Below are 27,295 nucleotides of genomic sequence, written 5' to 3'. Positions count from 1 at the left end.
TCGAGGCGGCCGGGTGATCGTGGTCCAATGGCAGCGCTGGGGCCCTTCGAGTCCGAGACCGTCCACCCCATTAGATCCGAGAGGGTTTTGTTGCCACTGCGCCGGCAGGGTGAGAGGCTGACCTGCAGACAAAATCCGTCCGGATGGAGGGGCCCAAGCGAACGTCATTCGTGAACCTGCAGCAGAGCCCCCTTGGTACCCTTCAGTTACAAACTTACAGCCCGCCTGCTGCGTGGTTGGGGCTGACCTGGACTTCTTTCTCCCTGCGTGGAGACATCTCTTCACCCACGGTCGCGAATTTCTTCCCTCGAGAGCGGACTGTCTGCCTCCCCCCCCCCAACGCTGATTTCATATATTTTATTATTCGAGATGTCGAAGACTAGATAAGCTCGGAAATCAGCGGGGCTAGGATCGCTGCTGGTGCTGGCTTGGTTTCCGGGAATGTCTGGGATCCGTGACATTGCTTGAAGCAAAGCCCCTTGTCATCCTTCGAATTAGTGAGTTATGATGTGCTTGAGACTTTTCTTTGCTCCTTGGAGAATCTTTGACGGAGACTGCCTTCTTTAAACCAATGTGGTTTTCCATCGGAAGTTCGTTGGCAGTGAATTTTGATTCCACGTCCTCTCTGTCAGCCCGGCCCTCAGCATCGTGCACCTGTTTACCCCTCGCCTCGTTGTGTTCTCCATCGTTCATATGAAAGTCTTATACTAAGACAAAGCGGAAATTAAGGACTGTGCTGGACCCGGCATGGTTGTCATCCCTTTATCGCCTGTCGCCGCCCCCCTAGAGGACTCGTTGGACCACTGCATCTATTCTACAATCGCAAGACAAGAGCTTGTTTTGCACAGCAGCCATGGCTGCTGGCACAATGACTGCGTTTGCGGACGGCGAAAGGATGGACGGTATCATGACTTCTCTGAAGGTGCATGGCATCCCCAAACATGAGATGCCAAGCAGATACGAATCGGACGAGGAAGACATGTCGGAAGCGGATCTCCCGAGTACTGACGATCATGTTTACTCTCCTATCGATAGTGATATCGGCGCCGTCGACTATGATCATGATCGCAGGTCACCCTCAAATTCTCCAAACAGTGACTTCGCCTTCCGATTGCCGAGTCCTACCCCAGGACCCGAGACGCCCAAGTCTCCGGTCCGCGATGGAAAACGAGGCAGCTGCTTGACGCTTATGGCGCCGAAAACCCCCAAGCATGAAAACAGCGAAAAGCAGGTTAGAAGGTCTTATGGTCCGTATCGCGACTCTCCCCCTTCTCACAAAACGCGGTTCTTTTCATCCATGCTTCTCGATGCGGAAGCACGTCCTCTCCGACAATCAATATGTTCCGAGATCCTCTCATCCGATGATGAGTTGGGCCACGAAACTCACTTCCTTATTGCAACGTCCGTTGTATACCATGTCCCAGATTCCAAGCCCAACATCATCTCTGTCGGCCCTGCTTCTTCACCATCTACCACTCCTCCCGTTCCTGAGCAACAGAAGAAACGACCTGCCCCTCTCAATCTTGCTCCAGCAAGACAAGCATCTGCGAATTCTTCCCGAACACCCGGGAAAGTAAAAAACCGACTGGCTCGACTCATGAGCAGCAGCAAACAAGAGAAGCGGAGGGGCTCTTACTTCATGCAGTTACCCAATACTTCGAATTCATCCATCCTTGAAACACCTTCTTTTGTTATGCCGAACTGGGATGCCGCCGAAGGAAACTGGAGGCAGTCGGGCCCTGAGTTTGAGCAATCACCCGAAACCCGTTTCCCAGAGAGAGATTCCTGGTTTTCCCACAGAATGAGCAATACATCTTCCCGCTACTCCAGCCAAAGCCAGAAGAGCCACGCTTCGTTTAGTCAGGCGAAAGAGGAGAAGCCCACTCCAGCTCTTACACGATCAGGTGGATTTAGAAAACGAATGGCATCCCATGGAGATATTCTCAGTACCGAGTCGCCATCTCCCCAGCCACCATTTTCGAGCTTTCCTTCTAGCTCCGTCATGGCAGAGCAAAAGAAACGATTCGTATACAGCTTAACCCCACCTTCTGATCGTTCCTTAACACCACACAGCAACAGTGGCGCCCGCACAAGTTCTTCTAATCAGATGTACCCCACCAGTGGCCAGACACCTCCTCCAAGCTCAACTTCCCGTGAAAAGGCATATTCGATAAAGAGCGTGGCAAGCAATTCAAGCAAACTCAGCCTGTCGCCCTTTGATACCACTTCTTTCAAGAGTTTAGCACAGCGATACGTCCCAACGCCCACTCGCGAATATTCCTCTGCCCAACGCCGGCCCTCAGGCAGTCTTTTATCGCCGGGACCAAGGTCCGACAGCAGATTCCGCGAAAGTCGACATAATTCCGAAATTAGCCCTGGCGTATCGCGGACTCACACGTTGGCCCTCGGAGAAGAGAGAAGCTTTGGCACCTGGAAGGAAGAAGTCCATGAAAAGCCCAAGAGATCCTCTCCCAGCAAGCACAAACACTCATCGTCAAAAAGCGTAAAATGGTTCCAAGACAAAGGTGGAAACATGAGCCAGGCGGGAACCAAGGCACTTAACGGCCTTGGGTCGATGATTAAACGAAAATGACATAACCCACTAGAATCCCCTCCGGTACTATCTTACGCATTTCTCTTTCAATCTTATGTTGGCAACATTGTCTCTTTCTTCATAGGAGGTTCCATATTTTACGCATTCGACTTATATTACAATTACGGCTTTTATTGGCTGCCGCTGCTTTCGTCGGCACCTTTTCACCTTTTGAGACCTAATGGTGGACACCATTTCATTATGCATTTTAGTGAACATCCCTTTCCTTATCTTCAGACACCTGGGTGGGTGGCTACTTTGGATGCTGGTTTGTTTTCCTTGCTCTCTTACGGCGTTTCTTTTTCCAGAATGTATTTTTGATATATGCTTGATTTATCTTCTCAAGCTATCCCGGAATTTTCTCTACTTCGAAAGATCTCCGCTGCTCCTTGTTGGGCCTCGTTTTGGTCTTGGAAATTGATAATTCCAATATCTGCAACTTCTTCACGGTGTCTCGTCTTATACGGACTACCCCTACCTCAACGACACGAAATACATGCATTTTTTGTGGCTAAGAAACAGACTTAACTTCCGTCTATTGGAACCATATTCTCGCCTTTCCGGGTTGTTGCCTTCAGCATTTTCATGTGAGACTTTGATCCGCTATCATACCTAGGTGGGCGTCGACAGGAAGCCAAACTGTTGCCAGTGAGGAATCAAAGTCTTCTGGTGTGAGCGCTTGTGGACCAGGAGAGAGCTCATACATCGGATACCGTGGTACTCAGCAAAGGATTCACCCCCAAACGCAGTCAAACACATCGATCCATTAAATCGCCGAGATGTTGACATCATGATACGAGCGCATCCTTGTCAGCGGGGCCCTATAAGAAGCCTCACCAAAGTCTGCACGGAAGAGCGAATCCGATGCAGAAAGCAAATTTTCACCTTCAGCCAAGCAATCAAAAGGTCTGCAATTGGTTTTTAACTGTCCCTCGATTTTGACTTTCGGATCGTAAGCGATAACGTTTTTGACATCGTGCTTTTTAACTTTCCAAAAAATTCCCCTCCCCCCCTGCCCGGCGTTTCCCCAACCAAAATGACTGGCTCATAATTCACGGAAAAAGTAGAAAAAATTGTTCAATATCTTTTTGCTCTTCTAAGATGACAAGAGAGTAGCGATAATCCCCGGAAGATCTGTAAACAATTCATATTCACATCTTATGGGCCAAGTTCTCTGTTTCAGTCATCTTCTCGGACACCACAATGACACCCCGCGATGGAGAAAGGATCTCCACCGCAGCTGTCCATGAAACAGATGTTGATGCGGCAGATCAGAGCGAAGTTGGCACCGACGATGCTCTGTTGGTATGCTTGAAGCCTCGAAGAGCTTTTTGATTAGGATCAAAATGTCCCCGTATCATTTTGATGCATCTATTCGCCGTCGTGGACAAACGCTAACCTGTAGTTATAGGAATCACTAGGTTATAAACCGGTATGCTATGCATATGCATGCCATTATTGTACTTTGCGAAAGTGGAACATTGCATTCTGACATTATTACTGTCACACCATATAGGTCCTCCATCGAACATATACCTTACTAGAAAGCTTTTCGACGACTTTCTGTGAGTCAGGACGCACTTTCTGGAGCTAAATAACTGTTACCCAACAACCATGCTTCGAAACGGTAATTTGGGCTAACCGCTCTATACAAACAGCTGCTCTCTACTTTGTCGGCGGTGTACGGGTAACCTTCAGCACTGGAATAGCTGCAGGTGGCAATCTAGCATACTGGTTAGTTAATTTCTGCGCATCTTCAAAATAAGAGCTAAACTAGTTTCACGTAGGATAAACTATCTAATCACAGCTGTATTCACATTCATTACAGCTGCAGTCATTGCGGAGATATGCTCTGCCCTTCCGTCGGCTGGATCCATTTATCTTTGGGCTGCTGAAGCTGGTGGGCCAAGATACGGTCGCCTGCTGGGTTTTGTCGTTGCATGGTGGAGCACGACGGCATGGACGACCTTCTGTGCGAGTAAGACATCTAGTGAAGACTTGTGTCTGCCCCTGCGTTGTGTTGATACCTGCAATAACTCTGTCTGCTATTCGCTAACCCCTAGAAACTATGTAGGCAACACCCAATCGGCTGTCAATTATATGCTGTCCGTATGTATCCCAGGTCATTATGATATGCTTCTGGATAAATATAACAACGCACCAGATCAGCGAGGCTAATTGAGATCGCGCAGGAATTGACGGTCTTCGAAGTCGATTTCCCCAAGAATGTGGATAGTGTCAAGTTTCGGGCCGTGCAATGGATCTGTACGGAAGTTCTACTTGGGTTAGCCGCGATTGTCAATTTTTTTCCTCGTAAGTCTGTTTTTCTTTTTCTCTTTTTCTTCTTCTCCCTTTCATCGCTGGGGAATGCAATTCTAACTCGGTGACAACTACGGAGTACAGCGAAATATTTTAGATGGATATTCTATCTCTCTTCATCTTTCGTCCTGCTCGACTTTGTTTTAAACGTTGTATGGTTGCCTATTGGAGCTCATAACACATGGGGTTTCCGCACCGCTCAGGAAGCGTTCTTAGAGACGTATAACGGCACTGGTGCCCCCGCTGGTTGGAATTGGTGTCTCTCATTTCTCGCTACTGCCGGTATTCTCATTGGTTTCGACGCTTCTGGTCACGTCGCCGAAGAGACGAAAAATGCCTCATTAACGGCTGCCAGGGGCATCTTCTGGAGCACCGTTGTAAGTGGCTTGGGCGCAGGAGCAACCATTGTACTCTTTCTCTTTTGTGCTGTAAGTATATACCCTTGGAGAGACAAAATCAGTCCTTCCCACCCGGACTAACAAGCATAGCCCGATCCTGAGACCCTGTTCTCGTTTGGGTCACCGCAGCCGTTTGTGCCACTATACGCAGTGGTACTGGGCAAGAGGGCGCATATCGTCATGAATGTAATATGCGTTATAGCTTATTGGTTTGTATGTTGCCCACCAACCCCGCTCCCTACCCCCCGCCAATCCGCTGGTCAATTAGTTAACTATTACTGTCTCTGACTGGGGTGCAAAGAACACAACCATTGCCATCGTCGCGGCATCCCGGCTCGTCTTTGCGGTTGCACGGGACGGGGTGCTGCCGTTCTCAGGCTGGGTGTCTCGAGTTTCTGCAAATGGGCAACCGCATAATGCCATTCTTGTCGTCTGGGGAGTCGCTGCAGGGATAACTTGCACCATCCTCCCGTCCACCGTGGCATTTACCTCTCTTGTCTCGGCTGCCGGTGTCCCATCAGCAGCCGCATACGGCCTGATCTGCCTGGGACGAGTTTTTCTCACGCCGAATAAATTCCCAAAGCCACGCTGGAGCCTGGGACGACTGAGCAGGCCGTTCCAGATTATCGGTATTTTCTGGAACGCGTGGGTGGTCGCTGTTTTGTTTTCGCCGTACCAGTTCCCTGTTACGGGCGAGAATCTGAACTGTGAGTAGTCCATGCCAACATCTTCATGCTCAGGACAGGTGCATTTTAATTGACTTTGTGCGTGCAGATGCGCCTATAATATTGTCCGGTGTAACCATTTTCGCGCTCGTATCATATTGGATTATTCCGGAGGAGAAATGGTTTCCCAATGCGAGGATCACGAAATTTGTTGATCAGGGGGAGCCCGTGCAACCGATACATGAAACGCGATCGCTGCCAAATAAATCGAGCGGTGGTAAATAATAGGTGAAAAGTTCCTGCTGTTTTACTTTCGATATTTAGGCATAAAAAAGTACTCTTGTTATGATTTAGATATACTCCGTAGACATCGATGCCGGAACAGCGTCGGATATCGTGTGGCTTGATTCCGGCTGGCAGCATTTGTCTTCCCCAACAGCTAAGGCCTAATCGGGTTAGACCCGGCACCCTGGTGAACTCTAACGGCAGGCTTGCTGCTTATCTAACGCAATTGTGCTTGCTGGTTGGCTGATTGTTCCCGAGGACTTGGTTGCCCCCGACATCGGCGAATTTCCCCGCATGGACTCCTGCTGTTTTCATGGCGGTTGCCGTGGGGTAAGGGGGAAAAGAGCGCTGCAGGCCGACAAGCAGGACGAGGCCTTATTAAGAAGAATTTCCTCGGTTTGCAGCGGAACTGCCTTGTCAGATTATCTCTCCGACTTGTCTCCTCCGCTGCCGAACCGTTGAAGTATCACTCAGGTACGTCCAGCAAGTGTTTTCGAGCGGAGAGACAGTGCGATTCTAATCGGCATCAAGTCAAATAGGAGCCCCGCAATTCCCAAGATTGGATTGAAATATCGAATAACCCCCTCCTTTTCGCCTTTGGACATACACATACACGCTTGTGCCCCTACATTCAGACCATCATCATCATCAACAGCAGCAGCAGCAGCAGAATCCTTGCCACAATGTCTACCACAGGATCTCGCCTCGCAGGCAAAGTAGCCATCGTCACCGGTAGGCCCAACAACCCAACCCCAGCCCTAACGCATGAGCCAGAGCAAGAGAGCTAACCCACGGTCCCCCCACCATTCCAGGCGGCGGCTCTGGCTTCGGTGCCGCCATTGCAATCCGCTACGCCCAGGAAGGCGCCAAAGTTGTAATCGGCGACATCAACATCCAAGGCGCCGAATCCGTCTCCTCCCACTACCCGTCCTCCATCACCTTCCAAAAAATGGACGTAACGTCCCTCGCCGACTGGCAATCCGTCATCTCCCAGACCGTCCAGGCCCACGGCCATGTTGACATACTCGTCAACAACGCCGGCACGACGTACCGCAACAAACCCTCCGCAGAAGTCACCATCGAAGAATTCCAACGCGTCTTCGACGTCAATGTGAAGAGCATCTTCCTCGCGTCCCAGACTTTCATCCCAAAGTTGATCGACCAGGGTAAAGGTGGATCGATCATCAATATCTCTTCCACCGGTGCACAGAGACCAAGACCTGGACTCGTATGGTATAACTCCTCAAAGGGAGCAGTGTCCAACGTACGAAACCCCCCTCCCCCAAACAACCAAAAAAAAAAAAGGAAGACCAATATATGTAGTCATAATAACTGTTTCAATAGGCTACCAAAGGCCTCGCTGCCGAGTATGGTTCACATCAGATTCGTGTCAACAACGTTTGCCCTCTCCTTTCTGGTACAGGTCTCTTTGAGATGTTTGTCGGTGTCCCGGATACCCCTGAGAACAGGCAACAGTTTATCTCCAATGTACCCTTGGGCCGACTTACCGATCCCAACGATGTGGCCAATATGTGTCTATATCTTGCCTCTGATGAGGCAGCCTTCATCAATGGCACCGATTTGGTTGTCGATGGTGGAAAGTGTATATGATAATTTGAGAAAATTTTCCTCGTCTAAAGAAAGATGGCAAGTCAGAATCGCTATGTCGTCTCAAGGCTGGACGATACAAGGAGCGGATTTCCTTCGAGAATGGGGCCATGGCCTACATAATTCATGTCTCATCTCATTTGCAAATTATTTGAAAGGCGTAAACATCAAATAAGCATAGACCTCCCCCCAACCCAAAACAAAAAAAATAAAAAAAATAAAAAAATAAAATAAAATAATCTTTTTTTTTTTTCTCCTTATGCCTTATTCCTTTAAAATACACGTAAAGAAGCGATCTCAGAAATAATAAACATGAACAGAATTGCCTCATTTCTGCTTAGATGATCTGGATACTAAAGGGTATCAGATAGGGTAGGCAGCATGCAAACAATAAACCCTGAATGGGCATAAGATCAAGAATGGAAAAGCAGCCTAATCTTCCCCTAGAGTTGTCGATCATTGATGGCCATAGGTCTAGTGACGCCGGGCATAGCGATGACGACGAAGTCTTCCCTTAACATTGCTGCTCTCATGTCGCTTTGCATGTGGTGTTGGCGCAGTAAGCTCAACTGTTTTTGTGACTGTCTTTCTGATGACGACGATCTCATAGACCGTTGTGCCTTGTGTTGAGTAAGATGTTGTGTATGGAATCTCAGGGGCTGGTTTGTCGACGGGGGGAGCTGGAGGTTCTGTCTCGGAGGGCTGAGGAGCCATTGTTGCCTTCGATGTTGGCATGACTGGTGTCTCAGGCACAGGGAGTTTAATCTTGGGGGGACTTGGTTTGGATGCAGGAGGGTGAGGCATTAGGTGCTTAGCATACTCTGGTCCTCTCATGACAGGGACTTTACCAGGCAGTCCTTCTGGGTTCAATTCAACAAGTTCATCGACCAATGCTGCGGGCTGAGAAAACTTGCATTTCTTTTGTTCGTGTTCTTCCTGAAGTTTGAACACAGGACAGTCTTCGACTTTTCCAGAAGGATTTGTGCACTGCTTAATGGCACGTTCAAGCACGTCCCCTTCCCATGCTTCAATGAAATCACCATGATATCCATACCCTGTTGGATCACCATTTGAAACCACAAATTCACCTTCTTTGCCTTTGAATGCATAGGTATCCCAGATAGTCTCATAGAAAAGAGTCACGAGGCGACGTTCATGACCCTCAGGACAAGAACCACCGTCAACCAAATCGGGGTAAGCGACGTGGGACCTGTGGTCAGGAGAGTCGAGGTCTTTTCCGTTCCAGCAGGAAGGGAAGACAAGTTCCATACGAACACCGTGGGTACATTGCGAATCGAGCAGAGTTCTCTCTGGGAATGAATGCCGCATCAAAGCTGGCTCAGCGTCCGCGTTGTAGTTCAGGCAGTTGAATCCGAGTGCTTTTTGGGAGAGAGCAAACTGTGTCTTATCATCCTTGGACCAGGTAGACTTTGGAGGATCCGGAACGGGGAGAGTAAAATTGCGCTGGTACGTATCGCCAGCTACCATACGAAACCCTCGAGGGAATGCTTCCACGTTTTCACCGCGGGGTAGGTAATAGCTGAAAAGAGTTAGAGGAGGATGGGCCAAAGAGAATGACATAGGAACTTACACTAGCATGCCTCCCACTTGCTTAACCAGCTCAGCTTCTCCATTGGCGTGGATGAAGTAGAGGCTGGGAGTCCAATACGCCGATTTATCCTGAACAACGGCGCACGAAGTACACTCGGAAGCTAACAACTCTTCACTAGTAACAGTCATGGCAAAGTCTGATAAAGTTAGCCGCGAATCAGGATGTGTATATTAAACTTGGCTGCTAATAAACAGATCGATGGTGTCACCACTTACTTTTACCACCATGAACAGAGTGCACATGAGGAGAAGGGATGCCTGGGTCAACAATAGGGTCAATTCTTCCCACACCTGAAACTCCACGGCAAGGGAGACGCCAGAATGCAGTGGCAGGGACCGCGAGAGAGCTCAGCGCAGCCGCCGCAGCAGCCAAATTCAGGGCGTTAAGCTGCATGTTGACTAAAGTTCAGATTCACTATGATTATAGAAGCCCTGGTCAGTCGAGAAAAAAAAATATATGATGAGAAGGAAAAGGCTCAAAGAATAATATTGGGCAGTTAGCAGCACATCATTTGGGCTGAAACCTTTTGCTATGTGGATGGGAGCGAAACAATCAAAAGTTCAGAGCGAAGCTGAAAAATAGCTAAGTATATTGAGAATAGGGTGGATCAAAGTGTGAAGAGATTGAATGGGTTGAGAAAAGTTGGGAGCGAAAAATTTCACTTGAGATCGAAATCAGCTGTTGATTGAAGGGGCAAGATAGGAGCGAAGGTCATGCCCAAAAGTGAGGGAAAGGTTCAGAGCGAAACTCTCACTTTTGGGCATGACTGTATTGAGTATTTCAACAGGAGGAAAAGAATTGGGGTGAACGCGTCAGAGAGCACAAGCAAGAACAGCCATACTACTAGGATGTGAAGCTGAACATACCTTGTAGACAGTAAGCTGAAGGAATCTGGATTCACAGTTGAATTGCTGGATTTTAGCCTACAAAAAGGTAGGAGAGGAAAGGAGGGAGAGAGTGCGTGAGAGAGGGCGAGCAAAGTGAGAGAAGGTGGAGGAGGTTGAGCTGACAGCAGAGGAGCAGCAACGCGACTCTCCTAGGTGACCGGACAGGAGAGCACGTGAACAGCTTGTGCCTTGTCAAATCAGGATATCTATGTGCTAGCAGCGGTTGAATTTGATATAGCGATAGCGAGGATAGGGAGAAACCGCAAACACCACCAGCAAGGCTGTTTGCTGGGCCAGGGCGTGCTTCAACACAACACTGACACCGGGGATCAGATCAGAAAAAAGAAGGACAAAAGCAAAGTCCAGCTTGAGAAGAGCTGTTCAGTCCTGCTGCAAGTGATATGTTGATAGGATGAATGTGCAAAGGGGTGGGTTGTGCGCGCGAGCGCAGTTCAAAGGAATGGATCAAAGGTGAGGAACCCTGTGAGAACCACCAAGGCAGCTCGAAGAGATAGTGAAAAGGAGAGACAAAGCCTGCTTCGAGACGAAGGATACGGCCGTCAAAGAGGGACTAGAGAAGAGAAGGTAAAAAGAGAGACAGCGACAGCGGCAAAAGGGCGAAGAGGGAGAAGAAGAAGAAGAAGAAGAAGAGGAGGTGAGGTTGGTGGAGGAAGATGCCGCCAGATGAAGAGGGAGGTCGTTTGAAACACTTTCCCCAAAAGGAGGTTTTTGCGACTGCGACCAGGGGGAAGCAGCCAATGACACTCCTTCCCAGGGAAGGTTTCCTCACCTCCCGCCCATGGCAGGCGTGACTTTCGCGCCGCGCCTTCCTGCTGGGCTCCATCGACAGCGGCTCCTTCCGCTCAGCGTGCACACTTTTCCTCTCTCGGCGTTTCTTTTTTTCCTTTTTTTTTTTTTTTTTCTTCCTGCCCCGCCATCCTCCTTAATCGGGAAGCAGCCCCTCCATATCGCCTCTTGCCGGTTGTTCGGCAGCTGCTTTCCTTGGGAGTGGAAGAGGCCCTCTGCGAACCACGGGCAATCGCGATCGTGGTGCTTGCGTGGGTTGAACAGCGGCTTGTTTGGCTCGTGGCAAAACGTCAGTTGCCGGTGTTTGCACCAACCAGGAGCGCCCGGTGCCTGGTGAAACGCCCGCCCACCACCGTCATTTGCTTGGCCCATCGCCAAGTCCTTGGACCCAACCTGCCCGCCAGGCTCTCTGGCCAACCCAGGAGGACCTTCATCGGCCGGCTTTGAACGGTCAAAAGGCTAATATATGCCTCAGATGGAACACCGGCCATCCCAGCCCCTGCCCATATTTCAACATTGCACCCCCACCGCGAGCGCCAAAATCCCACAACCCAAGCCAGACAAAGTAACAAGTCCAGCGCCAAGCACAAAACTCCCGCCCAACTGTTCCGACGAGGATGGATCTCATCTTGCAAGGCTGCCATGGGTCGATATAGGCACCGTCAGGGCCAGATTTGAGCGTTGTGTTCGGTTCTCCTATTTTTCATGATCATCGTGGGTGTTGGTTGGTTGGTTCATATTGCTCCGTATGGAGAACCAACAAGATTAAATCTGTCAATCTCTCGCAACCCAAGAAGGTTAAAGCTTGAATGGGGATGATGGCACTCCATACTGTTCGGTCCAACAAACTGGAACCGTATGTACTCCGTATCCTAGGAGAACATCTTCCCTGACACTGTTGGCGCAAGACAACCCTGGGGCTGTCCGGGGTGACCTATGTATGTACTGCAAAAATACACATGCACACCACCCAAAATACAGTACAACCCGACACCAGGAAAGTATCAGATGAAAGCATCCGCATTCTCCTTAGGTTCACGTCAGGAAGCTAAATACGTCTCAAATGTGGAGGAGTTTGATGAGTTTCTCTGACTTCTTCCACATGTTTTGCCGATGTGGATGTCCGATATGGATCAGATCGCATTCTCCAGCAGATATTGTTACCTCTTGATCTCGACATCTGACGCGAACCATGGCAAGATGAAAGTAAAGTTCAAATTTTCAGGCGGCAGACCAACATCATGCCAACTGCTAGTTATTCTGTTTCATGTGCTCTGGGAGGAAATGTTCAAGGGTTGTGCGAATAATGGTCGTGGCGTCCTTAGCGCTCACCTTTTTTTTTTGTCGGGCGTCAACCTGCTGAAGTTCCAGTTTTATGTACAGGGGAGTCAAGGCCCATGAGAGGAGATAATGACATGCATATATAAAGTGCAGGGGGGGGTGTAAACGAGCTCAGAGTCAGTGGATGGAGGATAATATATACGCTGCAGGAAAACCCTCCGAGGATGAAACCGCTCTCCGCGCTGTTTTCCAAAGGGGCTGAAAGTTTGAAACGAGCCTCAAGATCCGCCAAGCACCGCCCCACCAGGCATAAATCGGTGCCAAGCCAAGTTGAGTCTAGCGCCGTTTGCCAAGACGCTGGGCGAGCCGAGCCTCCGTCATCCGTTCCGTCATTCATCCAGCATTTCTTCTCTCCCGATTTTCTTTTTGGACAAGGAATGAGTCGTCATCCTGCGCTCCACGTCCCATCATACTTTTTCAGATTTTATCTCGGTTGAGCGTATTCTATGCCGCGATATGGCAATCGACCCCGCTACAACAAGGTTTTCATTCTGCCCAGCTGAATGATGCCTCGAGCAACCCGACCAGCCGGAACCAGGAAAGCCTTCTGGCCATAAGCAATATGGGCCAGAAGAGAACTCTGCCGGAAATATTTTCATTCCAGATAGCCGGATTTCTGCCGCCCTGATCCTTAACTCAGCCTTCAGCATTATTGATGTCCTCATGCATTGCTTGCGCAAGAATGGCGCGATATCTGGCCAACACTGGCTCCCAGCTCCAGATTTTCATTTCTGTCTCTAAAGCTATGGGTGCGAGTAGCTGCCTGACGAATCAGGATGGGCGGCGATCTTGCATCGTTCCCGAGATATGACCAGCGTGCCGCCTTGGAGCCAAAATATCAAGATTCTCAGTCAATCGTATTGGCTGTTTCAGAGCTTTTCCCTTGATGAGTTTGTTTACGCCGCGTTGCGGCCAACCGAGGCCAGTTGATGCCTCGTTTAGCAAGGCCTCTATTTGAAAGACGATATCTTCCTTATTCGGATATCGAGCTGACCCCGTCAGCTTAAAAGCTCCCTCTATTCCCTCAGCTTATTTTTCACTTTTTCACCATACGCTCTTCTCTTTACATCTTTGCGGAGCATTTGTGCCATCACTTTTCGGGTCTTCTTCGGTCTTGATTGCCCCTGATAGCCCTTGCTTGAGAAATCAGGGCTGTTTTACCATCATGCCTGTCATTTGCATTATCGGGAATGAACTTGATCCCGAAACTCAACAGCCTATTTTGAGGGCTTTCAGTCTAGAGTCGGAAGATGCATCGCAATCCAACTGCATCTTAATCCAGACCTGATGAGCAAGAGGACCAACTCGAAACGCTGGGTGCTGTGGTTCACGAATATGTGTCACACAACACGTACTTGTGTGGCTACAAGGGCAGCGATCTGGCCCAAATCCGAGCACTAGAATTCGTCGTCTGGGCAGATGTCTATTTGAACACCTTCGTGATCCAGCCCACTCTAAAATCTGCGGCTCCCACGACTCAAACTTTGTCAGCATTCCCGGCAGTACGGCAATAAGGTCCATAAGGTGGATGTTATATTCCACCATGACGTCGACACCCACGCCGAGAATCTTAGGATCGCCCTTGCGACTGCCGCCCATGTCGATGCTGACGATCTGGATATAGGCCCTCATAAGGTTCGACTTGCAGTCCAAGAACAGTACCTTGAAGGGCTAGCTGCAATAGATGATGTGCGCCTCATATAAAAAGTATATCCGTCAAATTGTTTAACAATGTAGCTGTGAAGATCGTGAATGGCGAGGTTGAACTCGGTGGAACGGCGTACGAAGGTGAGAGTTAGGTAGTTGCCGTTGCCGATATTGGATTCGACAAAGGAAGCACCCAAGATGTACATGAAGCATTTACTGGACGCGTGAAGAAACTATACCCGTTAGGAAAGTCAACCTCAGGTACAACTGGTCACCCAGACGGGCATGGCACACAAGTCTGTAGCTCGGTTCTCGGGGACGGGAATCCTAAATCGATGGGCGGCAGAATCCGTGGGGTCGCAGCGAAATCCACACTCGTCGTTCAGTCACTGCTTGACGGTCGCGGAAACCTGGGAGGTATTCCTGATGATCTAACCCAGCTCTTCATTCAGCCGTACAATGAGGACAATGCAAGGATTCATACCAACTATTGGGGGTCGACTTCAGGACGCCAGCTGCCCTATGATGCAAGTAGTTCTGAGATCGATAGATTCGTTTGGGAACATCCTGATATTGTGGTTTTATTTGCTGCTGGCAATGACGGTATGGATATAGATCGCAACGGAGTCATCGACGATCGGCTCTCGAGCAGCTGCAAAGAACTGCATCACCGTCGGCGCAAGCGAGAACCGCCGCCTGAACATTCCTATCAAGTATGGCAGTCGGTAGCCAGCATCACCACTTAGTAACGATTTGATGGCTAACCACCCAGATGGAGTGGCCGCATTCAGCAGTCGAGGGCTTACAAAGGAGGGGCGCATCAAACTCTATGCCGTTGCCCCCGGAACTGGTATCCTTTCCACTCGTTCACACGATCTTTTGAACCCGGGCGAACGATTTGGGCACAGCGATGATCCGAATTACTGGTTCCTAGCAGGAACCAGCATGGCCACACCGCTCGTAGCTGGGGCCGTCGCAGTGCTGCGCGAATGTCTTACCCTATGCGCTGGCTTGGAGCATCAACAGACCTCTTCAACCGGGTAATTGATGGTTACATTGCTCTTGCTAGCAATTTCTCACTCCTCTTTTCTTTATCACATGGGGTTGTCCCAGAAAATTAACATGAAACACAAAAAAAAAAAAAAAAAAAAAGGCAGGGAGATAAGGACACGAGACTTGGTTCCCTCTGGGGGCCACAGCACTCCAGTCATTAACCGATACGCCCACATGTCTACAGTAGCATGATACTTTTAATATATTGCGGGAAACACTCTTGGAGTAGAGTTTTGTGATGTAACACCGATATAGTTACTTTATTGTGTCAAATATAAAGTAGCCAGTTAGTATCCCCCTGTATTAAAAGGCTTGGTATTCAACCTAAGGTCTTTGCTTCCGGGAGAAAAAAAAAAAAAAAAAGGAGCAAATAAAGACTAATAATATCTCCCAATCGTTACTGGGAACTCCTTTCCCCCGGAAACTCCAACAAGACCGCCTCACGCGCGGACTCCGCCTGCTCTTCGTCAATTATTATCCCCTCATCGAGCAAGTATGGAATCTGGTCTCGCACCCAAAACCGGCACCCGCGTCCTTGGTCATCAAACTCGTATTTATGGCGATGTTGTTTGACAGTCAACAGGTGCACGAGTTCCTGGACGGTGGGCAGAACAGGCTTCTGGCGTACGGTCAGTGGGAGGCGTTTTGTAAATGTGCCAGAGTTGGAGAGTGAGTGAGGGCTTGTGGAAAGGATGAGAAAGGCCTTTGAGCCACCCGGGAGGACGGTAGAGGGAATGGAGTGGGAAGGGGAGACGTCGAGCTGGATTATCTGGTGGTCGTTTTCTGAGTGTGATTCAGAAAATGTAGTAGTGGAGGGAATGGTGTGGAGGTAGAACGCCCAATGGTTGCCGCCGTTGGGGAGCTTTTCGTGGGCGACGACTTCAATGGAGGCGATTTTGCGCGCGAGGAGAGAGGATTTGGCGCTAGGAGGGATGTACCTGATCAGGTCGTCTGGTGCTGGCTCCATTCGTAGCTTGTGTCACGGAAGGATATGGACCGAGCCGGCGTGGTTTTCAACTCGACAAGGGGGAGAAATGGGCTGGAAGTTCCTTTCAATCTAGTTAAACAGGACTAAATTATGGCAGATGAGAACAAAGGATCTGCTTCTTGGATCAATTTCATCTTCTGATTCCTTTTCCCTGGACACACGAAGGTCTTTGGATAAGGTGACGTCGAAGGCTTGGATCGTTGACGAATGTGGGAACTATCAAGGCCTTTTTTCTGAAGCGTTATGAAACTCTCAACAACTTGCCACAGTGGCTCGGTTCGCTCAGAGCCGTTCTTTTTGAATCCAGCGTATTGCCCACAAATCTCTGCTCAGGTCCCTGCTCGAGCCACGATCTCGACAGGCGTGATAACTATCAGGTTTGTCGCGATATCCGGCCCGAGGAAACGGGCTGACTCGGAAACCGGGATCGCTACAAACAGTCGACAAGACGAGCCGAACACTGTCAATCGGAGGCCGACACACCTCGTCGGTCGCATCATCCGCGTTTGAGTCTCTGCCGATAGCTCTACGGATTGCATCATGATTCGACGCCCTTCGGTTCGGCCCTCGCTCCATCTCGGTAGCAAGGTGGGCCTCGCGGCTCGGCATTCAGCTGGAGTGGAAGATATTTAGCGCACGCCCTTTTGTCGACTCATTAAAGGCCGGTTCGTTGAATTCGAAGATATGGGGGCTGCAATGAGCTGATGTCCGTCAAAAGCGTTATTGACCGTGAGAACTTGACACCCCGTTGAAAGCGGATGCGCTGCTTGTATTTCTATACCTCTATCTTCTCCTCGAGACAACCCGCCAGAACGATGTCCAGCGCCAGCAACACCAAGAAACCGACGCTGCTTTATGTCGGCGAACCGATCCGTGGACCTAACCGCGAGAGATGGGCCCGATTCCGCGAGAACTTCAACATCCTAACCTATACACGTACTACAAAGGAAGATCTCCTCGCCTCCTTGAAACCTGGTGGCAGGTACTCCCAGATAGATGGGATCATTCGGCCCTGCAATACCGGTAATAACAACCTCCCGCGCTTCAATAAAGAATTCATTTCCCATCTTCCTCTGTCGCTGAAGATTATTTCATCTTCGAATCACGGCTATGAACGAGAGGACACGGAAGAACTTGGTCGTCGAGGGATATGGTATTGTAACGGTGCTGGAGCAGCGAACGACTCCACGGGAGATATTGCATTGCTCCTCATCATAGCTGCATTTCGCTATACCAGCTTTTGCGAGAATAACTTGCGTACAACTCGCAAGGGAGACTACTTCGCCGTAGAGGACGCGGTGGCCCCAACCTCGGTCAATCCACGCGATAAGATTCTGGGCATTGTGGGTATGGGAGAGGTCGGACGTGCGGTTTCTGTACGAGCAAAAGCGCTGGGAATGAAAATACATTACTTCAGTCGAACACGAAAGTCGCCGAAGGTAGAGCGAGAAGCTGGTGTCGCGGAATATCATGCCACGTTAGAGTCCCTGCTAAAGGTTGCGGACTGTGTGCTGCTCGCATGTCCGCATTCCCCAGAGACGCATCATCTGTTAAATAAAGATACTTTCAAGTTGATGAAAAGAGGGGTGAGGGTAGTCAATGTTGCCAGAGGCAAGTGCATTGATGAAGAAGCATTGGCAGATGCTATTGACGAGGGTATCGTCGTGGGAGCTGGTTTAGATGTCTATCATGACGAGTACGCTGACCCAAGAATATCTGTTTTTTGGCCGGTTGCGATGCTAACGCTCGAACATTTCAGGCCCACCGTCAATCCCAGATTACTAGATAACTGGAAAATCACTTTGCTGCCGCACATCGGCGGTGCATGTCTTGACACGCATCTCGTACGTGCTCGATTAAATCACTTTTTTCTGATACAAGCCTCACTAACAACAAGTTTTTAGAACTTTGAGAGAATAGCAATGGACAATATCGAGGCATTCTTCCGGGGAGATGGGAAGCTATTGACACCTGTAAACAATGTCACAGGGCCACGCCTCTAACACCGTATATGGATTTCTTGTGGATATAATGACCCTGAATGGATTCTGTCTATCTCTAAGGCCAAATTTATAAAATAAATAAGGGTGCGATTGGCGCCCCTCTTTCCCTTCTGTTTTCCCCTTTTCCATCCTTCACTTATTCCACCACTCAAAAGTGCAAAACACAGAGGATTCTTAAGGCCAAAACTGGAGGACATGCCAGCCCCAGAAATTGATCTTTAAGTCTCTTAGCACCCACCCTTCCCCATCCATAAAGAAAGCCCTCAGTTGTCGTCTATGTCATCCCACGATCTACCCGGCCATTGGCGCCGCGGGCCAAGGATATCAAATTGCTCAAACGCACCCGTAGTTTGCAGATGCCATTCCTGATCAGCCACGTCCTCACTCTTCCCTAGCACTCTACTAGTTTCTAACACGAAATTATCCCCAGAAGCGCCTGAACAGTTCACTATCCTGGTCCCACACCACTTGCAGGAGAAATCGTTTTTGGATGACGAATCCAACGAAGCAAGAACGAGGGCAGATATGGTCCGGTGAGGGCAGCAGAATCCTGGGAAGTCAACAAGGGCAAGTTTCCTTCTGGCATCCACGGTATAGTGAGAGGTAATAACCAAACGCCCGTCTTGATTCAACATCGGAGTGTGCCTAGCATGGACTTTCGTTGATCCCTGAGTGTATCGGCACTCATGCCAGTCAGATAGGAAAACGGCGTCTGTGTCTAAGCCGTCAGCGGTTTTGTTTGCGATAGCTAACTTTCGTAGCTGAGCGGTAAGGTTGAGTTTGGTCCGAAAAGTGAGTTGGATGCAAGGACAAAGGGGAATCACGCCAACCAGCGAGCCAAACATGCAAGTACGTTGATCTGCGACTGTGGCGAGGTCGTGCGTTGAGAACTCGCTAACTGGATGTAGTTTGAGGCATCCTGCACAGCATCTGAAGCGAGAATCCTCCAAGCGGCGCAGTAATTGCCAATATCCAGATCTCAGATTGTGATCACGGCTATGAGGAAAGGAGGAGGTGCTGAATTTCATAGGGTGCCCAAACTTGGGAGAGTTCTGAACGCCGTTCAAGGCATTCCAGGCTGATTTGCAGCTCAAAGAAAAGCAAAGCTTGTCCATCGGGGAAAGATAATCTGAGACACAGAGGACAATATCGATTGGGAGCTTGGTAATAGGCGGAGGAGGCTCGACCGGCTTTCTTTGAACCCAAAATTTAGATAGCATCATGCAAATGGCAAAAACGATCATTATTATCAGAGCAGCAATTCCAAGTGACTTTAACTGCTGCTTGTCCGGATATGAGTCCGCCCAGTCCTCTGGGAGTGCAGGGGTAGAATCCATGCTGCTATGGAAGCCAAGTAGCTCAGCTCACAGACAGGACTTCTGCAACAAAAAGGAAATGCCTTTGAGAGTACTTTTCTTGCAGAAAGAGATCTGTCTGAGAATCTGGAAATCATGTCAGGCCTTAAGTATCGAAAAAGGGACGACTCAGCGTGCTAGAGCATGCCGTCGCCGAGAACAGGACGACTCAGCGAACATTCAGGCATGATAGCTGATGAATCTGTCGCCCAAGAAAGGAATTAACTTCATCATCTTCATCTTCTTCTCTGTTGATTGTTCACTATGCTCCAGAACAGCACATAACAGCTCCATTCACAATAAGATGTGATTCTCTAGGAGGACATCATGGTAAGTCTGGATGTTCCTCTTTCTGTGGAACTTTAAAAAAAAGGCTCATTTGTCTGACACACCAAAACTAGGCATTTGCATGCAACCAGCAACCACTTATGACCTAACGCGCTTCCTGATGTGGAGCTGGCAATACATGGATATTTGCGGCAAAAGGACTCTGGTGCAGAACTTTTTCTGAGAAGCGAAGATCATAACTTCCAAAAAAAAAAAGAGGAGCAGATTTTCTCTGGTTCTCATTCACTTCACTTCACTTCTTCGTGTCACGAGACGCCACTCCTTAAGGTTACCGCGAGATATCCATTTTGCCTTTCCTAAGGACTGCACAGCATATAGTTGGGATATAATTACATGCTTTCCGTTCAAGGGTCTGGTTAACTATCTGTGATCCCCTCACTCTTTTCTCTATAAGCTTGTCTTGGTCACTCCAGCAAGTTCTATGAACTTGATCTCATTCAGTCTTCGTCACTTGAGCCAATTGTCTGAGACACACACACACACACATACATACACAGAGATAGAGAGAGAGAGAGAGAACAGCAAAAGGACTTGCCATCTGCTTGTTTTTGGTATCAGACGAAGGCTTTTTTACCCCCGAGCAAGCAGTTGCTTGTGTGCTAGAGCCATTCGGATAGGTGTCATCGCCCAAACAAAATGCCTTACGACATAGACAAGGCGATCGGTTCATTCGAAGCCATGACGGTTGAGCAGGACCAAGACCAACTCAGGGCACATGGCCTCTGCCCCGAATCCCGCGTCCTCATCGTCATGACGGGCGGCACAATCTGCATGCGCCGTTCCTCGTCCGGGTTCGTGCCAGCCCGGGGTTTCCAAGACGCCGCTCTTCGTCCATCCTCAACGTTCAACGACGGCTCGAATCCCGGGCCAGTCGACGTAGTCATCAACGCATCTGGCGAGCGGAAGAGTTACCCTACGCTGCGCACCCCGTTAAGCATATATGACGCGCGGGTCCGATATGCCGTGTACGAGTTCGAGGAGCTGCTAGATAGCAGCTCGATCGACGCAAAAGGGTGGGCACAGATCGCGAGAACTATCTATTGGAATTACACCCTCTTCGACGGCTTCGTTGTCTTGCATGGCACCGACAGCCTGGCGTATACCTCCTCCGCGCTGAGCTTCATGTTCCAGAATCTAGGCAAACCGGTCATCCTCACGGGTTCGCAGGCGCCGATGCTGGAGCTCCAGAACGACGCAACAGATAATCTACTCGGATCTTTGATCATCGCAGGTCATTTTATGATTCCGGAAGTGTGCTTGTATTTTAATCATAATCTCTTCCGTGGAACTCGAGCAACCAAGGTTGCAGCGAGCGATTTTGCGGCCTTTGCATCGCCGAATTTCCCTCCGTTGGCTGTGACGACGTCGATGCGGACGCACGTAAAGTGGGAACAGGTGCATAAGCCTACTACTATTAAACATTTCAGCATCCAGATGAACCTAGATACGACGCATGTGGCGTGCTTGAGGATATTCCCTGGTATAAAGCCTGAGATGGTTGATGCGGTGCTTCGACTGCCTGGATTACGCGGCTTGGTGCTGGAGACCTTTGGCGCCGGGAACGCACCTGGAGGACAAGACAACGCCATGACCAAGGTGCTTGCTGATGCTATTCACCGTGGAATTGTCATTGTGAATGTGACTCAGTGTAGGTTTATTCGTTTTGTTTTATTTTATTTTATTTTATTTTATTTTTATTTTTTATTTTTTATTTTTTATTTTTTTTTTTGAAACATTCCACATTTAACAGACGATATTAATGTATATTGGTCTAGGCTTATCTGGGAGCGTGAGCCCTGTATACGCTCCGGGAATGACTTTATCACGGGCGGGTGTGGTTGCAGGATTAGACATGACCACGGAGGCGGCTCTCACAAAGCTCGCCTTCTTGCTAGGGGTGCCCGACACGACGCCACAGTCTGTCGCTCGAGATATGTCGATCTCCCTTCGGGGTGAACTCACGGAGCACTCACATCCCGTGTTCAGACATCCTGACGGTGCGCTGCCTGATCGGATAAAGAATCTGGCGGCGCTTGGTTATGCAGTTGCCCAGGGGAACTTGGAGAAGGTGAAAGAAATCATGCGAACGGAGCAGGATTGGATTCTTAACGATGCAGATTATTCTGGGAACACACCATTGGTAAGATTTGATATCGCTCCCCCTCTTTCTTTCCGGTATTCGATATGCACGTTTTTCACATTCGGCTAACCTGGGACCTTTTTTTTTGTTTGTTCTTTTTCTTTTTAATAGCACCTCGCTGCGACTTCGCCCAATCTTGGCATCTTGAGGTACTTTCTCCTCCACGGCGGCTCTGTTCATCTGCGCAACTATGCAGGGCGCACGCCGTTGTTTCTGGCCGCCAACGCGGGACTGATCGACCATGTCAATTTACTACGGGAGTCCGGAGCGCACCTGCACGAGGACGAGCGAGGTGTCGCAGAGTTACACGCCCGTGGACGACCAGATATATGGACGCTGGCAGGAGTTGACATGGAAGTGGTGAACCGAATGGAGGGGGGATCCGATTCAAATGGGGAGAGAAAGACAAATGGTAACGCGCCGGTTCCTACATGAACGGAGATAGCGCAGACCAGGGGGTTGGCATATTTTATCTTAGACCCAAAACTAAAGAGGGTTATCAAGATATGGCGTATGGGCCTAATACGATATCCAGACGCTTTTCGAATGCTATCAGGCCAAGATGATGTATATACTTGCTAGTCAAAAAAATAGACGGTCTGATAGTTGATATGTTCGATGGCAGATGGGAACTTTTAAACACCACAATAGAAAAATGAAGGAGACTGATATCGCATCCCTCGCAGCCAATGCGAGTGACGGTTTAACCGTCTCAGCGTCATTGATGATTTGCTGAGGCAAAAAAAAAAAAAAAAAAAAAAATTATATACGGAGTATATATGCCTATGTTGCTGGGCCTTTCCCTACCGTCGCACACATCGCCGGTTAATTATCTGGTGATCCCCCTCTTTTGTTCTCTGGGGCGTGATTCGTAAGACGATCATCATTTGTACCCCGTCCGTACAATGCTCGGTTACGGCATACACGCAAGAAAGAATTGATGGAGAAAAAAAAAAAAAAAAAAAAAAGAGAGAGTGTGTGTGTTTGTTTGCAGACCGGGAGACCTCTTACTCGTCGCTGGGTCGGAAGCTTCTCCCCCTTCCGGTCATTGGGCGAGCAGGTCGGTCCAGGGAACATGCGGGCGGGAAGATGACTGGTCGAAACATAACCGGGGGCGACACGTGTTGGCCAAGCGGTCAAGGGAGACAAGGGCAGCCAAAACTCACCCGATTGATCGAGGTGCATGAGTGCGGCGAAGAACGTCCAAAGCAGTGGTGGGCACGCAGGAGAGTGAGGGAGAGAGAAGTTGCTTTTTGGGATGCGTGGTTCGAGTTACGTAAAGGAGGGTGGGATAACTAACTCGCTATCGATCATGTAGGACGGCAGCATGTAGCATGTAGCATGTAGCATGTATGTATGTATGTATGTACACACAAGCGATGTTCTCCCGTGCTGCTGGGAGAATTCCCGGGGGCGCATCCCATTCTTTTTTTTTTTTTTTTTTTTTTTTTTTTTAATCTGGGGAGAGAGTTTTCCGGGGCCCAAAGCTTGACTTCTTCGCAGCAACCAGCGCGACAGGCGTTCCAAAACTCTTCCAGGTCAGCTGGCACCTCCCTCCCACCCCGGCGGGTTCGGTTGAGTTGGGTTTGAGTTGAGATTTGAGACCCCCCGTTGTCTGTCGCCCGGGAACGGAGTTTGGGGTGTTCTGGACCAAAGCCCATCCGCGTGTCTAAAAATAATATTAATAATGAAGGTCCAGATCGCGGTGACGAGACGGGCGTCGAGAGGGAATTCCCTGGTGACAGCGCAAGCCAGAGGTGGCACTCCGGACGCCATGGCCGCCAGAGAAACTCTCCCTCAGCAGTCACGAGATAGCCTTTCCCGTCCCCGAGTCGGCTAGGGCAAGGGTTTTTCATATATGGAGCACTCCTTTTTTTCTTTTTTTTTTTTTTTTTTTTCCCATATCTTTTCTTTTGCCTTTTTTTTTTTTTTTGGATTCATACACTCTTGACGGGGCGAAGTCGGTTCTTTTTTTCCTTACTTTTTTGCCACGGCGATAGAATTGAGTTTCCCGCGCCGGGCCGGATAAAGACTATTTCCGCACTGCAGGTGACCAGCCCACCCGGCCGTTATCGCCGCACGCTGATTGGTCGACGGAGTTCGGCAACCCGAAACCGGCAAGCGCAATTCCAGTTCGTCTCTTCATCAGAAGTGGGCAGGCGCAGACCACCAGCAGCAGCAGCAGCAGAAGGAGAAGAAGGAGAAGAAGAAAAGAGAGCAGAAAACCCCCATCAGACAGAAGAGAAAGAGCAAGGAGCCAAAGAAGGCACCTTCCCGCACACATAAAAACCTTGGCGCTCCCCTACCGGGGCAGGCAGGACTCTCTTATAGGCAGTCTCGACCCCCCCAATCCCTTGCACACATTTTAAGTAGGTACGGACATGCATTACATTCCAATTAACTATACAGGTACATCATACTCCGTAGGTACACACAAGAGTATGATTATTATTATTATTAATTTTTTATTTTTTAATTTTTTTTTTTTTTTTGGGCTCCAAAACCCTGTCTGTGTAAAGAGTTATCAAGCTTTTTTTCTCAGACAGCGTCACAGAAACCATATCATGTTATTTTGCCCCTATCTATGAACTGCCAAGTACAAGGGGAGATAGATATATCGCGAGCCCAAACCCCTCGCCTTTGCCATATGTAACATTCTTCATCTAGTGCAGTATTTCACACACACACACACACATATATATAGAGAGAGAGAGAAACAGAGAGAAACAGAAGAAGAAAGTCGGTTCTTTTAACTTCTTCCCCCCTTTCGCTGAGCCCCGCTTTGCTAGCCGTCCTGTCGAATCCACACCCCTCCAACTATTTAGTCCATTATTTCACCTACAAGGTCCAGCTCCGTCCATCACTTGACCTTTCACCGTTCTTCACCACACAAACGCTGGGGCAAGGAGGTCCTCAAAATCTTGTCTTGTCTCCCGGCCGCCCTGCTCGTCTATTAATTACGCTTTTCTCCCCCTCGGTTCTCCGACCTGTCACCTCTCCGGCCTATGGCTTGAATGCTTCCTCCGCTCTTCCACCCCCGCCGTCTCGATAGCTCCCGGCCATCATCCTCCTTCTCATGCCACATCGGTCTCCCTCACACCCCGCCGTTTTGTCGCCTTAAACATTGGATAGCTGGGTTGAAAACCCGAACAACCTGAAAACAAAAAAGAAGGAAAAGAAAAAAAAAAAAAGAAAAAAGAAAAAGGAAGAAAGAAAAGGAAAGGATAAAGAGAGGACCTATTGTGCCCTTTTTTTTCTTTTCTTTTTTTTCCCCGTTTATTATTCTTTTATTTTATTTTATTTTATTTTTTTTTTTTTCCTTCTTGATCGGCGTTGTTGTTGTTGATGAGGACCTCCCGAACCAGACCAGACAGCCTTTGGCATTCACCCTTTAATCCCTAGTGATCTGGTAATGCCTGCATGCTTGTTTCCAATCTCTACTTCTGTCGCTGACCGTTTCCTCCGCTCTGCTTCTTCTAGCTCCCCCTCTCCCGCCGTAGACTTTCGAGATTGTCTTCATACCTCCTCCTCCTCCTCCACCCCCGCCGTCGAATTCCCGGAACGCATCTTGATAACAGAATCCGAATGACACAAACGAAGACGATTGCCGTTGTTAATGCTGCCGGCCGTCAAGCAGCATCGCTTATCCGCGTTGCTTCCGCCGTCGGTTACCACGTGCGAGCGCAGATACATTCCCTCGAAGGAGTCATACCGCAGGAACTTAAGAATCTGCCCAATGTGACGCTCTTGAAGGGCCCCCTCCTGAACAATGACGCCCTCATGAACTCGCTGTTCGAAGGCGCGCAGCTCGCCTTCATCAACACCACTTCGCAAGCCGGCGACGAGGTGGCAATCGGACGAGCGCTCGCCGATGCCGCTAAACGAGCGGGCACGGTTCAGCACTACATCTACAGCAGTATGCCCGACCATTCCATCTACAATCCGCATTGGCCCAGTCTACCGCTCTGGAGCTGCAAGTTCGCCGTGGAGAACTATGTGCGCCAGCTCGGTCTCCCTGCTACCTTTGTGTACGCCGGTATCTACAACAACAACTTCACCAGCCTTCCGTATCCGCTTTTCTGCATGGAGTTGATGGCCGACGGTGGGTTTGAATGGCGCGCTCCCTTCCATCCCGACATCCCGCTTCCCTGGCTGGACGCCGAACACGACGTGGGGCCTACAATTCTGCAAATATTCAAAGATGGGCCGAAGAAGTGGAACGGTCACCGGTGAGCGCACTCTTCGTCACTTTTCTTTCCCCCCCCCCCTCTTCCATGGTCTTGTTATCCCATCTAACCATCTCACTTCCAATCAGGATTGCCATGTCGTTCGAGACGTTAACGCCAAGACAAGTATGCGACGCATTCTCCCGAGCTCTCGACCGCCGTTGCACATACGTCCACGTCCCCAAAATCGAGATCAGGGTCTCCGTGCCCACCGGATACCGTGAGCAGCTCGAAGGCATCGAGGTACTGTTCGGGCAGATGTGCGCTCCTTTCTTCCCGAACCCGGAGTTCAACCATCCCACCACCGGTCCACGCGCCGGTAAGACGATTATTCCGGAGCCCGATCAAGATGGCGTGGTGGCACTGCCGCTTGTCGATGAAGCCAGGACTCTATGGGAAGGGTGGAGGAGCATGGAGGAATACGCGCGTGAGGCATTCCCCGTGGAAGAGGAAGCTAACGGATTGGATTGGATGTTTTGAGGCCGACGAATAACTAAAATACGCATACGATACGCCGCTTTTTACGGAGTACATCCGTTCTTTTGACGGTTAAAATATGTTAACCTGGTCAGGCGGGCGTTCTTTCTCTATTGACCGCTCGTTGGCGGCAGCAGTGATGGCTGCGTGACCACTGGGATGGGCGTAGGCCCCGTTTCAAGTGTACTATTTAAAAGCAGGTAATATGGCATGACCATATCTATGATTTCCCTTGAATTTCAGGGGCAAAAATGCTGAAAAGAACTACGAATTGAATCTTCTTTAAACCTATTCTTGTACCTACCCCGTATTCCGTACATCAGCACCCCCTTGTAACTAAAGTAAAGAGTTAGTTCCCACATATAATACTTATCGTTGCAGAATAATCAGCTCTATTCCCAAAGGCGCCCCTGGTTGACCATAGTGGACGAGATTTCACCTGGGGGGAATGTTGGACAAAGGTACGGAGTACTCCGTGTAGCCTTTGCATCCTGCAGGCCGAGTTCAAGCCTGCAAGTACCCGTCCCAAAGCAACAACTTTCA

At 49.4% G+C, this 27,295-nt stretch overlaps 11 protein-coding genes across 11 annotated transcripts; 8 read left to right on the top strand and 3 right to left on the bottom strand.

The window, feature by feature from the left end:
• The first annotated feature begins 235 nt into the window (after nt 1-235).
• Nucleotides 236-3,199, top strand: D8B26_006280 (uncharacterized protein). Its single transcript, XM_066125133.1, has 2 exons — nt 236-497; nt 730-3,199. Exon 2 carries the CDS (start codon nt 854-856, stop codon nt 2,591-2,593), a length of 1,740 nt encoding a protein of 579 aa, XP_065981214.1. The 5' UTR covers nt 236-497; nt 730-853; the 3' UTR covers nt 2,594-3,199.
• A 520-nt stretch (nt 3,200-3,719) lies between these two features.
• On the top strand, nt 3,720-5,391 carry D8B26_006279 (uncharacterized protein; the record flags this gene model as incomplete). The annotated part of the gene is made up of 8 exons (XM_066125132.1): nt 3,720-3,898; nt 4,005-4,025; nt 4,110-4,158; nt 4,252-4,327; nt 4,381-4,571; nt 4,668-4,702; nt 4,786-4,906; nt 4,997-5,391. The coding sequence occupies exons 1-8, from the start codon at nt 3,797-3,799 to the stop codon at nt 5,389-5,391; spliced, it is 990 nt and encodes a 329-aa protein (XP_065981213.1). The 5' UTR covers nt 3,720-3,796.
• D8B26_006278 (uncharacterized protein) lies at nt 4,999-6,313 on the top strand. The gene is made up of 3 exons (XM_066125131.1): nt 4,999-5,523; nt 5,612-6,017; nt 6,085-6,313. Exons 1-3 carry the CDS (start codon nt 5,491-5,493, stop codon nt 6,258-6,260), a joined length of 615 nt encoding a protein of 204 aa, XP_065981212.1. The 5' UTR covers nt 4,999-5,490; the 3' UTR covers nt 6,261-6,313.
• A 391-nt stretch (nt 6,314-6,704) lies between these two features.
• D8B26_006277 (uncharacterized protein) lies at nt 6,705-8,066 on the top strand. The gene is made up of 4 exons (XM_003069731.2): nt 6,705-6,734; nt 6,792-6,992; nt 7,073-7,524; nt 7,605-8,066. The coding sequence occupies exons 2-4, from the start codon at nt 6,944-6,946 to the stop codon at nt 7,869-7,871; spliced, it is 768 nt and encodes a 255-aa protein (XP_003069777.1). The 5' UTR covers nt 6,705-6,734; nt 6,792-6,943; the 3' UTR covers nt 7,872-8,066.
• A 276-nt stretch (nt 8,067-8,342) lies between these two features.
• Nucleotides 8,343-9,873, bottom strand: D8B26_006276 (uncharacterized protein; the record flags this gene model as incomplete). The annotated part of the gene is made up of 3 exons (XM_066125130.1): nt 8,343-9,408; nt 9,460-9,616; nt 9,696-9,873. The coding sequence occupies 3 exons, from the start codon at nt 9,871-9,873 to the stop codon at nt 8,343-8,345; spliced, it is 1,401 nt and encodes a 466-aa protein (XP_065981211.1).
• A 3,807-nt stretch (nt 9,874-13,680) lies between these two features.
• D8B26_006275 (uncharacterized protein) lies at nt 13,681-15,206 on the top strand (the record flags this gene model as incomplete). Its single annotated transcript, XM_066125129.1, has 6 exons — nt 13,681-13,757; nt 13,798-13,954; nt 14,007-14,204; nt 14,261-14,303; nt 14,349-14,765; nt 14,935-15,206. 6 exons carry the CDS (start codon nt 13,681-13,683, stop codon nt 15,204-15,206), a joined length of 1,164 nt encoding a protein of 387 aa, XP_065981210.1.
• Nucleotides 15,207-15,466: 260 nt separating this feature from the next.
• D8B26_006274 (uncharacterized protein) lies at nt 15,467-16,447 on the bottom strand. Its single transcript, XM_066125128.1, has 2 exons — nt 15,730-16,447; nt 15,467-15,672 (listed from the first exon to the last, which is right to left on the bottom strand). Exons 1-2 carry the CDS (start codon nt 16,180-16,182, stop codon nt 15,613-15,615), a joined length of 513 nt encoding a protein of 170 aa, XP_065981209.1. The 5' UTR covers nt 16,183-16,447; the 3' UTR covers nt 15,467-15,612.
• Nucleotides 16,448-16,561: 114 nt separating this feature from the next.
• Nucleotides 16,562-18,784, top strand: D8B26_006273 (uncharacterized protein). Its single transcript, XM_003069734.2, has 4 exons — nt 16,562-16,868; nt 16,922-17,899; nt 17,963-18,047; nt 18,108-18,784. Exons 2-4 carry the CDS (start codon nt 16,962-16,964, stop codon nt 18,204-18,206), a joined length of 1,122 nt encoding a protein of 373 aa, XP_003069780.1. The 5' UTR covers nt 16,562-16,868; nt 16,922-16,961; the 3' UTR covers nt 18,207-18,784.
• On the bottom strand, nt 18,399-19,543 carry D8B26_006272 (uncharacterized protein; the record flags this gene model as incomplete). The annotated part of the gene is made up of 1 exon (XM_066125127.1): nt 18,399-19,543. One exon carries the CDS (start codon nt 19,541-19,543, stop codon nt 18,470-18,472), a length of 1,074 nt encoding a protein of 357 aa, XP_065981208.1. The 3' UTR covers nt 18,399-18,469.
• Nucleotides 19,544-20,019: 476 nt separating this feature from the next.
• On the top strand, nt 20,020-22,690 carry D8B26_006271 (uncharacterized protein). Its single transcript, XM_003069735.2, has 3 exons — nt 20,020-21,557; nt 21,685-22,049; nt 22,161-22,690. The coding sequence occupies exons 1-3, from the start codon at nt 20,546-20,548 to the stop codon at nt 22,482-22,484; spliced, it is 1,701 nt and encodes a 566-aa protein (XP_003069781.1). The 5' UTR covers nt 20,020-20,545; the 3' UTR covers nt 22,485-22,690.
• A 1,932-nt stretch (nt 22,691-24,622) lies between these two features.
• On the top strand, nt 24,623-27,112 carry D8B26_006270 (uncharacterized protein). Its single transcript, XM_066125126.1, has 3 exons — nt 24,623-25,458; nt 25,530-26,278; nt 26,365-27,112. The coding sequence occupies exons 2-3, from the start codon at nt 25,635-25,637 to the stop codon at nt 26,753-26,755; spliced, it is 1,035 nt and encodes a 344-aa protein (XP_065981207.1). The 5' UTR covers nt 24,623-25,458; nt 25,530-25,634; the 3' UTR covers nt 26,756-27,112.
• Nucleotides 27,113-27,295: the final 183 nt, after the last annotated feature.

Source organism: Coccidioides posadasii, chromosome 3 (genome assembly GCF_018416015.2).
Source record: "Coccidioides posadasii str. Silveira chromosome 3, complete sequence".
Lineage (NCBI taxonomy): Eukaryota > Fungi > Ascomycota > Eurotiomycetes > Onygenales > Onygenaceae > Coccidioides > Coccidioides posadasii.
The sequence above is the reverse complement of the archived record's forward strand: the minus strand, read 5'-3'. Positions and strand labels throughout refer to the sequence as shown.

Excerpts from the sequence above, each read along its gene's own strand:
- D8B26_006270 (XM_066125126.1), top strand. The coding sequence starts at position 25,635 with ATGACACAAACGAAGACGATTGCCGTTGTTAATGCTGCCGGCCGTCAA. Across the intron at positions 26,279-26,364 it reads AAGAAGTGGAACGGTCACCG|GATTGCCATGTCGTTCGAGA; the intron begins GTGAGCGCACTC and ends ACTTCCAATCAG.
- D8B26_006271 (XM_003069735.2), top strand. The coding sequence starts at position 20,546 with ATGCCTTACGACATAGACAAGGCGATCGGTTCATTCGAAGCCATGACG. Across the intron at positions 21,558-21,684 it reads CATTGTGAATGTGACTCAGT|GCTTATCTGGGAGCGTGAGC; the intron begins GTAGGTTTATTC and ends ATATTGGTCTAG. Across the intron at positions 22,050-22,160 it reads ATTCTGGGAACACACCATTG|CACCTCGCTGCGACTTCGCC; the intron begins GTAAGATTTGAT and ends TCTTTTTAATAG.
- D8B26_006280 (XM_066125133.1), top strand. The coding sequence starts at position 854 with ATGGCTGCTGGCACAATGACTGCGTTTGCGGACGGCGAAAGGATGGAC.
- D8B26_006273 (XM_003069734.2), top strand. The coding sequence starts at position 16,962 with ATGCGCTGCTTGTATTTCTATACCTCTATCTTCTCCTCGAGACAACCC. Across the intron at positions 17,900-17,962 it reads TTAGATGTCTATCATGACGA|GCCCACCGTCAATCCCAGAT; the intron begins GTACGCTGACCC and ends CGAACATTTCAG. Across the intron at positions 18,048-18,107 it reads CATGTCTTGACACGCATCTC|AACTTTGAGAGAATAGCAAT; the intron begins GTACGTGCTCGA and ends ACAAGTTTTTAG.
- D8B26_006274 (XM_066125128.1), bottom strand. The coding sequence starts at position 16,182 with ATGGAGCCAGCACCAGACGACCTGATCAGGTACATCCCTCCTAGCGCC. Across the intron at positions 15,673-15,729 it reads GACGCGGGTGCCGGTTTTGG|GCGGAGTCCGCGCGTGAGGC; the intron begins GTGCGAGACCAG and ends GACGAAGAGCAG.
- D8B26_006277 (XM_003069731.2), top strand. The coding sequence starts at position 6,944 with ATGTCTACCACAGGATCTCGCCTCGCAGGCAAAGTAGCCATCGTCACC. Across the intron at positions 6,993-7,072 it reads CAAAGTAGCCATCGTCACCG|GCGGCGGCTCTGGCTTCGGT; the intron begins GTAGGCCCAACA and ends CCACCATTCCAG. Across the intron at positions 7,525-7,604 it reads CAAAGGGAGCAGTGTCCAAC|GCTACCAAAGGCCTCGCTGC; the intron begins GTACGAAACCCC and ends CTGTTTCAATAG.
- D8B26_006278 (XM_066125131.1), top strand. The coding sequence starts at position 5,491 with ATGAATGTAATATGCGTTATAGCTTATTGGTTT. Across the intron at positions 5,524-5,611 it reads GCGTTATAGCTTATTGGTTT|AACACAACCATTGCCATCGT; the intron begins GTATGTTGCCCA and ends TGGGGTGCAAAG. Across the intron at positions 6,018-6,084 it reads TACGGGCGAGAATCTGAACT|ATGCGCCTATAATATTGTCC; the intron begins GTGAGTAGTCCA and ends TTGTGCGTGCAG.